This window comes from Ixodes scapularis, unplaced genomic scaffold (assembly GCF_016920785.2).
Source record: "Ixodes scapularis isolate PalLabHiFi unplaced genomic scaffold, ASM1692078v2 PGA_scaffold9__187_contigs__length_104089568, whole genome shotgun sequence".
Lineage (NCBI taxonomy): Eukaryota > Metazoa > Arthropoda > Arachnida > Ixodida > Ixodidae > Ixodes > Ixodes scapularis.
The window spans coordinates 10,917,513-10,931,867 of record NW_024609884.1 but is presented as its reverse complement, the minus strand read 5'-3'; the positions used below and the strand labels follow the sequence as shown (position 1 = coordinate 10,931,867).

The 14,355-nt window shown below is 43.5% G+C and overlaps 1 protein-coding gene across 4 annotated transcripts in view; it reads right to left on the bottom strand.

The window, feature by feature from the left end:
• LOC115317958 (glutenin, high molecular weight subunit DX5) overlaps nucleotides 1–14,355 on the bottom strand; it is a 53,391-nt gene that overhangs the window by 22,034 nt on the left and 17,002 nt on the right. For all 4 annotated transcript variants that reach the window (XM_040502193.2, XM_040213817.3, XM_040213819.3 and 1 more), the window contains 3 exons: nucleotides 5,826–5,989; nucleotides 5,445–5,648; nucleotides 1,267–2,116 (listed from right to left, as the gene is read on the bottom strand). In XM_040502193.2, the coding sequence (XP_040358127.1) occupies nucleotides 1,267–2,116; nucleotides 5,445–5,648; nucleotides 5,826–5,989 (1,218 nt within the window). The remainder of the gene's footprint in view (nucleotides 1–1,266; nucleotides 2,117–5,444; nucleotides 5,649–5,825; nucleotides 5,990–14,355) is intronic.

Sequence of the window (14,355 nt, the reverse complement as noted above, 5' to 3'; positions counted from 1 at the left end):
ACGACGCGCTGGGTAGTGTTCGAGTGTGGCAAAGCGTAAATCGCGTAAACACTGAAAACCCGCCACCTGCGCCTCCGAGGTTTCCCCTTTTGTGTAGTGCCTGGGATTCTGCAGCAACCCACTGACGAAAAAGACATTCTCGGCTGGTTCAAGGTTTTTTTGTTTTTTTTATTGGGACCTTGTCGACCTCATTGTGAAAGAGGCAAACCGCTACGCGGTCCCGCATTTTGCAGCGCGGGGTTCTTCATGGAAACCGGTGGACCGCGAAGAGATGATAGTGTTCCTTGCGCTAATAATTTTGCAAGGAATCGTTGGCAAACCGCAAGTTGAGAGGCATTTGTTAGCGCTAGTATGGAGAAACGTCTAGGCACTTGATCTTTTGTTACGGTGCGTAAGTTCAAATGAATACTGCACAGTTCAGCACGTGTTATTCTATTACTTTTACATGCACTGAGGGAAAGCTTCCATAAAAATCAACTTTTTCTTTTAAAAGTTTTGTGTTAATATTAATCAGAAACCAATCAAGTAATGTATTTGCAATATCAGAACGACGCAAGAAAGAATATGTGGAAATAAAATTTGGTAAAGTTTGTACATTTTTTTTAAAAATAACTTGGTGGTTAAAGGGTTAATTTCACCTAAATAAATTTGGGGAATGCACTTTGAAATGGGGAGTTGTACTTTCCTCGGAAAGTATGAGAAAAATCCTTTAAGTACAAGTACATACTCGTCTCGGGTTTTTACAATAATGAACTTCAAGTAAAGTATGAGTTTCCTAAACCCACTTGAAGTAGCACTTTAAGTACAATGTACTTAAAGTACTTCCCAACACTGCCTCTAGCATAAGGCCTGGTCACATGAACTAGAGGTAGCACTTAATTGCTTTGATGAAGGAGTCGAGAAGCGTACGCCGCATACCTACTAATGTCCTACTAGAGCGACAGACAGAAACAAACGACACTGAGAAGCCTCAAATATGAGCAGCATGCACGCGATGGTAGCACCTTTGGCAGGCTTGCAGTCTCTCGGTGCACATGAAGTAAGCATGAGTGATTGCAATCCTGCCAAAGATAACTTCGAGTGCATGCTGCACGTGTTTGAGGCTTGTCGGTATCGGTTGTTTCAGTTTGTCGCTCTAGTGAGACTCGGGCATAAACATAGTGAATCGGAATTCCAGGAACTTATAAATATGGTTGAAACCAGGTGCCGGAAAGAGAGGCAGTACTGGGGCCATGCCAGAAGGAAACTTTGGACGAGGCGTCTCACCTTGGCTGCCGTATGGCGGATGATGCTGCTGCAGCTGAGACGGCGGTGAGGGCCCCTGTTGAGGTGTCCCAGGTCCCCCAGGAGGCGAAGCCACCGGAGGTGGGGACGAATGCTGAGGCTGCTGCGGCTGCTGCTGCTGTTGGGGTTGTTGCTGCTGCTGCTGTGGCTGCTGTTGCTGAAGCTGTTGCTGCTGTTGAACAGCATGTTGAGCAGAGTGCTGAGCAGAGTGTTGGGCTGACTGCTGAGCGGAATGCTGAGCCACATGCTGGGACGAGTGCTGAGCCGTGTGCTGGGTCGGATGCGGGGTCGGATGTTGAGCCGGATGCTGACCAGGATGCTGGTTTGCATGCTGACTCGAGTGCTGCTGACCCGGATGCTGGGCCGGATGTTGACTCTGATGTTGACCTGAGTGCTGGCCTGGATGCTGCCCCGGATGTTGACTTGGATGTGGACCTGGGTGTTGACTCGGATGCTGACTTGGATGCTGGCTTGCATGTTGGACCGGGTGCTGGCCAGGGTGTTGGTTAGGGTGTTGGCTAGGATGCTGGCTAGGATGTTGGCTGGGAAGTTGACCGGGATGTTGGCCAGGATGCTGACTTAGGTGCTGGCCTTGGTGTTGGCTAGGGTGCTGCCCCGGATGTTGGCCTGGATGAGGGCCTGCGTGGGGTCCCGCATGGGGTCCCGGATGGGGCCCAGGATGCTGACCGGGATGTTGACCGGGATGCTGACCGGGATGTTGGTTTGGGTGCTGACCGGGATGCTGAGCAGGGTGCGAGCTCGAATGCTGACCCGAGTGCTGACCAGGGTGCTGGCCCGGGTGCTGACCAGGGTGCTGCTGGCCAGTCTGCATCTAGATTGTAGAGAAGACAAAAAAGTAGATTAGCCTCAAGTTTTCCCATAGCAAGTAAAATATTTTCATGAACGAAGTCCGTGCCTATTAGTTCCATGAATATACGGACGCCAACAAATGATGAAGCATCAATGATGCAAAATATGGACTACACCGACACCAATAATGGCGTTCACAGATAGCATTTTCGAGCCCCATTGTTGTCAGTGCCTTGCCAGTCACTGCACTCCGCCAGTTTCTCACGATTATTGGCTTCTGAGCGCTCTGCAGACAGGCAGATGCATGGGATTTGTTCATAAAAAGATTCTACTGCCTGAGGGGAAACTGCATTGCCATCTTCAGAAAATAGTGTAGTAGAACAGGCAAACTAAAAAAGGGACATCTTGGTCAAAATAAGACAACCCAAAAAGCAGATTCTTTTTAGCCCCTCATATTTTGGATGGGCTTTGGAGCATCATGCCATACAATCTTACACTGTTATTCTTGTGGGGTAGAACTTCCTGCCACCTACTCCCCAGTGCACAACTGGCAAGGACTACCAATTAGTAGTAGATGAAGACAATAAAGTATTCTTGTTCTATGTGGCACCCTGGGCTCTAATAGCATTTATTGCTTGGATTTTTTTTTTTTAATTTGTGATTGTTTTTTTTTTTGGTTGCTTGATTGTTGTTTCTCTGATTGCTTGTTTTCTGTTTTTATTGTTTGTTTCCTGGGGGGTTGGCCAGCAGACGCTCACGCGTACGGGCTTTCGCCTATCTGCTCTCGCCTCGCACGCCCCCCAGGACACAGTCTGCTTCTAGTGCTAATAAAGATTATTATTATTATTATTGTTTCTTTTTTTGCCAATCAGAACAATTCTAAGCAGTTTTGCTACACAGTTTTCAGCTCACTTAAAAGCTAGAAAAGTTGCAGGAACCAAAGGATACGCCTGCCTGTCAAAAAAGTTGCATTATCTACAGATTACTTCTGAATCACTCGAAAAAAGTTGACTTTTTTTAATTTGTTCAAAAGTAAAATGAAAAGTGGGCTTTTAGTAGGACACAAAAAAGGAATCTGCAATACTTCATTTCACCAGAATTTGGCAAACAGCGAACACTACGACCTCAAACTAATCAGACCAACATAGCAATGCATGTTGCAGCTCCCAACTAAAAACCAAATTTGATGTTCGTGTTTATACAGCGCAAGGACAGTCTGCCTCCGAGATGTGGCAACACTGGTTTACGCTGGTGACGAGAAATTCAGCCACTGAAATATCACTGCTAGACTGGGGTCTCTAATGTGCACCACACAGTAGTGATACACGACCGCACGCCGGTACAATGCTCATACAGATTGAAACGGGCAGGGGTGGGGATTGAACCAGGGAACCGGGGGGGGGGGGTAACACTTTGCTTAGTGATATACCCGCCGTCCCCCACTGTGCCTTCAAAAAGGCGAACCCGCTGCCGGCAGTGGCTACATGGATGGATGGACAGATGCTGGTGGCTGTACCCTCTATATTAAGCGGTAGTTTGTGCCACCTAGCCTAGAAACCTTTCTGTACCTCTCTTCAAAGCTCTGCAACAAACTTTTGTACCCCGTTAGTCTGCGTAACCAGTATAATCCATTAATTTCATGCACAATTTCATACTTCCCTCAATCTCTACCACCAATCTTGCAACTCCCTCCCTGTAACTACTTTGTAGCAGCGCTGATCACCAAATGTAGCAGACAATAGGCATTGATCGGTGCTGTCGCAACTCCTTTGTTTCTGGGAGCTTGCATATGGGTTGGCGATAACAATCTTTCATGTTTTAAAAAAAAGTTACTTATCTTTAGTTCTAGAAACGAAAAAGACAGGACCAATTGCCAACACATTTTGCATCCTTCACTCGTTATGACACATTTCTTCCCGGATGGCCGACCGCCATATTTTCTTTGTTTGTTCTTCCTTAAAATGGCATTTACCTCTATCGTAAAGGAACCGACCTGGTCTCACCATTTCGAGCAGCAGTTCAGCAGTAAATCTAATTTTATGTATGACTGTTGTTCAAGAGCCGTAAACAACAAAACTGCACGCGTCGTCCCACTCCTTACTGAAAAGAGCTTCATTGACTTCGTCGTTGGGGCACAGTATGGTTAATCCCCGCTCCTGCGACCGTACTGTGCCCCAACGACGAACCCAACCTTTGAAAATCTGCCAGACTGAGCTAAAGTTTCCTCTTTTGGGATTGGTCGTCCCACGTTGGGAGGGGACACCGGCATACCTCGGCAGCTGTCAGCGCCGGAGACGTAGAACATCGTCCTACGGCATATTTCGGCTCCGGCAAAGAAATTTGAGGCCCAAACCGATCCGAAAGTACCTCTCCCCCAATGGATACGCTGTCCGGCACCACGCCGGGATGGGGGAAGACGGCTGTGTGAACAAGGCCTTAGTGTGTACACACGTGGAGACTGGATAGCACGAAGCAGCCCTGCATCATACACAGTAGGCATGTGATAGCTTCATGGATGTTTTACTTGTGGGTGCCACCTTCTGTGGTGACAGTGTAAACGCAATGTTCTCAGAGCCTCTTGGAACGTGGGACGCATTAGACGGAGCGTGCGGAAAACAGAACAATTGGAACGCGACAGCACCGAGCAGAGCCCCGATACCAGCTCGCGGCAAAAAAGAGCCAAATAGTCTAACCACCTCAACCCGTTGTGGCAAAGTGAACACGTCTAACATAGCACCTTCTTTTTTACTGCTTTTATGTCCCCCTCTCGTGGGCTCTTTCTCTGGGGAAGCCTGGAGCGTGCTTGTTTTACGGAGCGGAGAGCCGCTATATGCCTGAACACGTGATGTTTTCACCCCGCTGGGAATAACACGGATGCAATCGAGGAGACAATCGGCTAGCAGTGGTGTCCAATCGGTGAGAAGACGAGCGCCGCATCAGCGTTCAGCTGGCAGACGGCTTATCCACTTCTGTCCTCGCTTGGGGAATGAATATGGTTAGGTGCCAGCCATATAATAGATTCCGTGTTAAAAATTGTTCCTTGGTCCCCTGAAAAGACCCCTCTCCAAAACAAAGGTGAAGTCATACCAAAACTTGCCGAAAGTGGAATAGCATTTAGAGTTAAAGCAGAGAACACTGAAAATTCTTCAACTGATAGCTCAGGCCACTTACAATATCAAAGACATAGGAGATCCAATGACTGATTAGAGCTAGTCTCTGCAAGGTTAATGGTGCTTTTAAACTCATTAAATTCATAGTTACCTTATCCAACAGACTCCATCCCATTACCCCAAGAATTCTCTTTTTTTCTCTTTTTTAAATATGAGTTAGAAATTCAAGATTGCACTAACCTGCTGAGTGCTACCCTGTTGAGCAGCGGAGTGCTGAGACAGCTGATGGCCCTGCCCCTGCTGGTGGCTGGGAGCCATTCCAGCCTGCATCTGCTGTGCTGAATGTGGCTGCTGCTGTTGCTGCTGGATATGCTGGGCTGCTGACTGCTGAGCATGCTGACTCATTGCTGAATGCTGCTGATTGGCTTGAGGATGCTGCATCGACTGCAATAAACAGAAGCACGCAAACAGAATGCCTGCAATTAATAAACAAACAGAGTAAATTAGAAAAAAAAACATGTCTTTGTTACAAAAAGTAAAGGACCTTAAAGAAACTCGGGTACATATGGACCTAGAACATACCAAGTTTCCACAGCAAAGCCTCAAAAGTTCTGTGCTTACTGCCTGATGATGAGGCTGTTGCTGCATCTGCGATGCCATTGGCTGCTGCTGACCAATCATAGCAGAGGGTGGTGGTGGGGGCCCGCCCCCTCTTCCTTGGGGAGAGGCGTACCCCGACATTCCATGACCTCCCATTGGCTGTTGCTGGCCGGATACTGGACCACCTTGGAGAAACCACACAAGGCACGTGTAATTGGTCCCCTTGAAATAGTGCAAAACAGTGGTGGCAATGCGTGTAGTCGCTGTCCAGTCCGAAAACAGGGAAGCCACGTTACATTAAAAAGAAAAAAAAAGAAGGCAAACTGGCCAGCTGCAAGTTTTATTCCTGGTGACATGATTACAGATGACTGGTCCCAATGTTCAGAGGTAGAAGTCTCTCGAAGGAAAGAAACCCCAAAATCAGCAATAACCGGCACATAAACCTCAACTTTTTTACACAGACGACGATACCAGGTGCTTGAAAACATAATCCAAAGCTTGACTGAAGCCTACAGTCAAACTTACCTCAGAATCCAGCCCCCAAGCCACAATTAAAAAAAACATGTTATGCAATAACCAAATCGGCAATAATGGCCACTGTGGTGCAAGGTTAATCAAATTGAACAATTCCCTCAGCAGTCTTCCATGCTGGAAAGCATGGAACTTACCCTTCCCATGGACCAAAAAAACACCCATCCACACACTGGCAGTGTTCTACTTTCCCCGCAGTAAGCCAAAACCAAGACATTTTCATTTCAAACAAAAACATTTTTATTTAAAGTTTAACACTGGCTGGTGATCATATAAAACCATATTCATGCTGCACATGCTAAGTATACATCATGCTCGTGAAGGCAAAATTAGCTGGTGTCATATTTCATGCAACTGTCACTTTTCATGCTCAAGAGGTTATCTAGCAAACCTCCTGCTCCAATGCCGAACTTTCAATTCCACATTGCATTCTCACAAATTAATGAGCCAAAAAAATGGTAATCTACTGCAGGGATGCTCCAATGTAAAATTTGCTCGAATTTAGTTTATACCCCTTTTTCAAGCAAAAACCAACTGGATGGCTGTTTAAATGGCACTGCGAAGTGCTAGGTATCGTGACTTCTGCAAAACTGCCAATTCTGTGCACTCCATCCTCTAAACTTGTTGAAATGGTTTCATGCAAATCAGAAAGCGGCATATCAGTTATACCAGAACTTGCCGCACCTAGTTCTGCCTGTATGCACCTGCACTCAGCAGGAACCAGTTCAAATCTTTTGGTCAGATAAAACAAACTTGTGATTTAAGAGCATTGCAGACAAATTTGGCAAGTAACGCACACGCTTTCAAACATTAAATAACAAAATGACCCTTCAAATTTTAGCTATCAAATGAAGCTAGTACTTGCATGTTTGTATCATCCAATAGGCACAATTAATTGAATTATGCCATGAAATGTCAATGTAGAGGTTGATGAGGTACATAAGCCAACATAGGTGAAATTTATCTATTATGACAAATGTACACTGGAGAAGCCCTTCAGGTTTCAAGTTGAACACGTGCACAAACCGCCATACTTGGACTAAATAATTTATATGGCAAAGGCAAGTTGAGCTTCGAAAACAACCAGAAGGATACAACACGCTCATTTTAGCATAAGAGGGGGTTATGAAAGCATGTGTTAGTATATTTGTGGCTATGGCAATGACCCAAATGCTTAATTAGATGTCACTCGAACATGAAACCAAGCGTGCTAATTGCACAAAAGAAATGCTACAGAAGCATACACTGAACAGTCAGATGCACAGGTAAAATCCAAACCATCATGCATGAATACTTTCAGACAGAAGAGAATCAAAGGCAAGGTAAAAAGAAAATGGGAACAGAAGAAACACTACGTGAGAAATACAATGCCGCTCTTGAAAACATATGGCTGCAATCACAGCTTTTCATTACACAGAGAATTTCCACTAAACATTTCAAGGCAACAACAAAGTTCAAAGAGAATTGGTGCACATTTCAAATTCAGCTATCCGTTAGAGTAAGTGAAAATTTACAACTATAGTAGCAAGTGCTGTCCATAGACTATTGAAGAACAAGTGGCAGAAAGAAATTAAACATAATCCACCATATTATAAGAATGTATGAAACATACACAAAGCAGTTATCTCCTCAAGGTCAATTAAAAGAAAATTTTGTGATAATTAAAAATAAATATAATGAGAAAAGGAGAGTGATTCATAATATAGCGTAACAATAAAAGTTAAATACCCAGCCTGCAATTTTTCCTTCAGGCTTCCACCATTCCTCCCTCGCACGGTTGCCACATCAAAGAACACACTGACTTGTTGCATCAGAGTCCATTACGCATTACCTTGCTGTCTCAAGTCACACAAAGAAAGTTTCTTGCCTTTCCCATTTGACACAAAGAGAGAAAGAAAAATTATTTTCAGACCCACTGAAAAATATTTTGCATGTTAGTCTTCAAAACTAAAACATATTTAGGGTAGTTCCTTTGTTTCCACTAAAACTAGGGGGCAGACTGCACTCACCCGCAGAGAGCTAAAATATAACCCGTTGCTACAACTCTACTCATTTGTTCAACTCGGAACCAGGGTTGACGGCTTTCCCGGAAGGGCCCTCAAACTTCAATCACCTTTGCATTTTCATTTACCGTTAAAGGAGCTGTGCAACAATTTCAGGGCTTTGCTTAAATAATTGTGGAAGTTGATGCCTGACACTTCTGCAGTGAACTACAGAAAACAGATTTTGCCTGGATACCCTAGTTTTTACTTAAAAAAATGAAAAAGATCCAGGTTTTTGCCGCCTCTCAACTCGTGCATCGTCTTCCGGGTCACGTGCACAGTGACGTCACTAGAGTAGGCGCGGAGTTCCGGAAAAGTTCTCTCTTTAGAGCCATCAGCGAGCAGCGAGAACTCATCCGCTGCCGACCGCGTGACCACCCGTCCTTGCCAGTGTGGCGCTGTCCCCCTCCCCCTCCGGCTTCTGGCGGCTGTTCGCGGTTTTGTGGACCTAGGATAGATGGCGCCACTAAAACTCCGTATAATAAAAGTTTTGTCGATGATACCAGGGTGTTGACGCATTTATATATATGTTGGAACGACAAGATTTGTAAAAAGAGTTACCTTTTATCGAGCAGGTATTCGCACAACTTGCAATCTTTCTTACAACGACCCAAGTGACGTCACGCCGCTTGTTTCTCATGGCCGCCGCTCGTGGCTGCAGGTCGGGAAATATTCCAAGTTTTGCCTCGCTATTACGCGGCGGAATCGCAACATTGCGATGAAAAGAGGTGTGTTTTCTGCCATTTGTGACACAGTGAACAATATCAAAAGCAGAAAATGCCAATTCCTTCAACGTTAAAATCGTTGCACAGCTCCTTTAAACTCTGCACAACTCTCAAGAGAGCTGACCTCTGTACCACTTTTCATTCGAGCTGACTGGGGCCACTCCTCTGCCTGCGTATCTGGCCGACGGCCAACTTTTAGAAGCTCCGTAATCTATTTGCATGTAACTCCGTAGAAAGCATATACATAAAACTATGGCAACTTTAGCCCATCATGAAGCTGAAACTTTGCTTAGTTTTTCTTTCCCAGTTCTTAATGGCCTGCACTCTGAAGAAATTAGGATAACCAAACCAACCACATATAGTTCTCGCAGTAAATGACAACTTTAAACATTAAAAGTATGCAAACAATAATGATGGGCGTAGTTAACTCAGTGTTCTGAAGCGAATACTCAAATTAAAAACTTTACCGAAGTAATAGACGCAAGGAAAATACAATTAAGACCAGATATTTTATGAGAGGGAGTCAATTGATAAAAGTCAGATGAAGACCATGGTTACAGAACAAGAGATGGCCACCCCCTCTTGTTGTCTTCTGCTCGTGCAAAATGCATTGCCGTTAATATATTCTAGTATGCTACATGATACTAAAGAGGACTGCAGTGTTTTCTGAATAACAAAGAGCGAGTGGAGTTGCCCTTTAAGAAAGAGTGAACCTGACTCCTTTTGCTGCCCATTCCACGTTCTAGTACAAAGATTAACAGCTGAAGTACAGCAAGTCAAAAACGGTAAAAGAAGAGCGTGCTTACTATGCCGCACATCACCCAAACCTAGAGAGTGAAAATTCCAATTGCGACATACGTCACAAGCAACTTAAACTAAAGACATGTTTTACGAGCGGTAGATTCAGTGTTCAAGAGACCCTAAAAGTTTAAGCCTGTTAAAACAAAAGTGCCATAAAGAACACCCTCAACTGTGAAGAAAAAAAATACAAACGAAAACACCACACCTAGTATAAAAAATTTCAATAACATTTGTTTCTGGGCATTTGTTTATGCATGCTGCAATGGTTGATTGCATGGTTCAACTTCATTCACAGCCTGTAGGTGGAGTATATCCTATCTATAGTTATTATAGCGAGGTACAGTGCAAAAGTCAGACATTCTACAAAATGATTACAACACCAACAAGCACACTGGGTTTGTAGTTACACATGCTGCACATGACGACATCTACAGGAATTTCTGAAAGCAAAAACAAACGTCATTTTGAATGTGCTTTCGTGACTTCATTTTTAATTTTAGTCTTTAAATTCTTCCTACACACAGGGCGAGCACGTGCAGCATATGTTCCAGTGGCACTAAAAGAGATCAGCACACGTGATCAATGGCCAGAATGGTTAAAACGCCACGCCCAGCACTGCGTTGTCACAAATATACCAAGTGTGGTAGGCCATTCCCATCTTTGATATTGTCATTTATGGGGCTTGCCAGCTCAATGTCTTAAAAACCACCGACGACAGTAAAACAGTGAATAAAAATATATCACTGCTCTCAACGAGCAAGCGAAAAGAGGCCCCATGTGCACAGTCACACTTGGATGGCGAAAGCCTGAGGCGGGGCAGCAGCATTACGAAGGAACGCTTTGAGAACGACTGCTGTCTGTCCACCTCTCCTCTAATACACGGATGGCACCCTCCAGGCAATCTCGTTCCTGCTGTGTTGGTGCGGCTACAACACCACGTGCCGCCCTTTCATTAGCCCGGCAATCGCTCATTTGTGCTAATCTCTTTTAGTGTTAAATGTACCTACAAATGCAGCATGCTCCTTTGTGGTCCAATCATTTCATGAAAAAGGTGCCATGAATATGAAGACACACTGCTTAAAAGGCACAGGCCAGGGCAAGCATATTAATGCAGAAGAAAGGAATCACCTAGTTGTAACTAACATCATGTGATGTTCACCGCTGTTGAAACCAAACACAAAACAATCGGCCAAAGCCAGGGCAATATCCAAGAGCTCTATTACCCTGAGATGGCTGACAAGTTTGGAATTTACTTTTTCCTACACCTGCAAAAGGTTATTGGTCATTACAATGTCCCATAACATAAATTGTCTATAACAGTGTATTTTATCTGTTTTGTCACTGTCATAGTAAACGCTCACAAACTGCAAAAAGGGTTGAAAGCTGGGCTAGATGGCACTGATCCATAACATGAAAAAAAATGTGTGAAACATAAGGTGTTTTTATTTGTCCTAACGTTTTGAATGCTTTTCTAAAGTGTTTTTTTTTTTGTTTTGTTTTTTTAGGTTATTCTGTCTACTGACCCTAGCAGCGTTAAAGGGCTACTCCACCGATTTTTTTATTGTCTCCGATTTGCTTGAAATTTTGCTAAACTAACCAACAAACATCGCGAAAATAGTATCCCGAATATTAGGTCAAAATATTGTTTTTTCGCAAAGTTATTGAATTTACAGTTTTTGTCCTCACCGTGCTTTTCAAGCTCGAAATCTCTACTGGCAACAATGAAAAAGTGACGTCAGTGGAAGGCAGGGGTTCACTCTTTGGGCTGTAGATTTTGTTTTAAACTGATTCGAAGCAGTTTCATGGTGTCAAATGAATGCCTGGGAAGCTCGCTGCAGTACCCGCGCTCCAGCACGGAACAAATGATTGGCATATTCTATATTTTGGCTGCTTGCTCGACTGGCAAGCCTGCCTGCCACTGACGTCACGGCCCTGAAAAGCGCGCGTATATTTGAATGTTGGTTTTTGCATCATTTTCATTTGCCGATTTCGCAATAACTATTATGAATTTCGGGATTCTAAATAGCATACCAGAAAGGGTAAAGGCCGGGGAGTCGGAAAATATAGTTAGTTGAGGTAGCTCAAAAAATCGGAGGAGTACCCCTTTAAGTGCTCGGGTACATAAATTAAAATAACTTTTACAAAAAGTAATGTTTAGCTTTAGTACTTGTATCCTTTGTTTGTTCAAGGATTTCTGACATATCCTATGAGCAGAATAACAATCCAGAATAACTATAAGGTTGAACCATCTCTCAGATATCAGTGTTGATACCATGTCATTGAAAAGCTAAACAAGGTTGCAGGTAGTGAGGCATTGCTTATACAGATCTTAAAGACAAGTTATAGTTTGACAAGCAAGCCATGGAGCAGTGAAGTGAAGTAACGTGGTATCGCGGCTAGAACACCCAGTGCAATGCTGTTTGCAAGGGGACTTCCATACCTTAATATAAGCTAGTGTCCAGCCTACTAAATTGTGCAAATTGATATTGTGTATATGTAGGCTAACAGGTTAAAGGTTAGCAGTAATGCTTTGGACAAGCATTTGCAAAAAGAAAATGATAAAATGTTTACACTAACATGTCGCACTGCACAAGAGCTCAAAGCAATCTAAGTCAGTGAAAAGGTGTTTCGGCATTCTTAAAGGGGCACTAAAGTGCTTTTTGAGATCCTTGTTTTTTGTTGTCATAATTCATTCTATGAGCTTTAAGCATCCTAAAAAGCTTGAAATTACATTCACGCGCTGCCGATCTGCGTATTAAAAAAGTGATCGAAGTTCCTGACACTTACCGCTGGCGCAAAACAACAGATGGCGCTACCGAACCTTGCTGAATAACATTTGCCTTGCTGAATAACCTTGCTGAATAACAATTGCCAAAGAAAGCATTTATGACAATTCTAGGGGAAGCTCATTGCTGTTTGAGGCGAGGACGGGTGTTCTGCGAACCAGAACATACAAAGTGAAGTACCAGGAAATTGATACAGTGTGCACTGCTTGTGGAGAGGACGAGACGGCTGAGCACTTGATACTCTACTGTAAAGGGCACCCTATGCCTACCGAAGACAACATAGATTTAATAAAGTCATTGGGTTTTAGAGACAGCGAAGGGAGAGTGGATTTCAAGACTGTAGAGATTACCAAGCAAAGATTAAGTGAATGGTGGCAGAAATCGAGAGAAAACTAGGCATTTTCTTATTCACTGATGGCAAGGGGGTTTCATAGCCTCACTTTCTTTGCACTGCGGAGTGAATATAGATTTCACATTTAAATATTCTAAGCTTAAATGGTAAAACAAAATGGCTAGGTGGCGTAAGCTACCGCCCGATCCAAAAGGCTCAGCCGTATTCATCCATCCATCCATCCGAATATGGTCGAACCACTGACGACACTTGTCAGCCACTCACGAGCAACGAGTTCCCACGTGGACGAGCGTCGTTCAACCATATTCAGCAAGGTTCAGTAGCACCATCTGTCGTTCTGCGTCAACAGTAAGTGTCGGGAACTTTGATCAATTTTTTAATGTGCGAATCAGCTGCGCATGAATGTAATTTCTCGTTTTTTAGGATGCTTAGAGCTCGTAGACTGAGTTATGACCATTATATGAAGATCTAAAAAAGCAGTTTAGTGCCCCTTCAAAGCAAACATAGCCTTGATCTTGGTCAAAGAAATTTGACCAGGACCATTTGGGACCCCTAACAAAAAGCTTAAACCTCTTAAAATCGTCAAAATTTGATCTAGAATGTAAAATCTGGAATGAATCTTTGGAAGTGCCCATTGCCACAGAGGAATCAAGGGCATCAGAGCAACCACCAGGGCAGACAGGGCCATAAAGCATTCCGAAATTGCCAGACAAAAATCTAGATACAATCAACAAAATTTTATACTCGGGTTCAAATGAGAATGAGTACTATATTAACATTGATGTGACAGACCTAACAGATCTAACAGCAGAAAAGTGTCAAGCATTTTGATACTGGGAGATCTTGGAAATCGCTACAAAAACGAAAAGACTCGTAAAATGCAGCCGATGAATTAAGGTGCATGAAACAAAACTATTTGTATTGAAAACCATGAAGTCCAGACACCTGAAGATTAAGTCAAGCTATCTTTGATGAAAGTCACAGGAATTCAAAATACATCACAAAAATGAGGCCCCACAGACATTCTTGAAGACAATGAACATTGAATAAAGTGCTGAAACAGAAGTTAGCAGAGATACTGTAAAGCCTATTGCTTTTGCTCAGAGAAACTGTTATATACAAAACATACCTCATCAACGGATTCACTCCAATAAGTTCTGTGTTTAGAAGTAATTTCCTATTTCATACATAAAAATTATTAAGAGGTGCTAATGCTGCTTCATAAACAGCAATCCTAAAAGATTTGATCTAAAGAAATAAAAGCAGTGAACGGTCACAAGACCATGAAAACAAAACTTGCTACAAACAAACGAG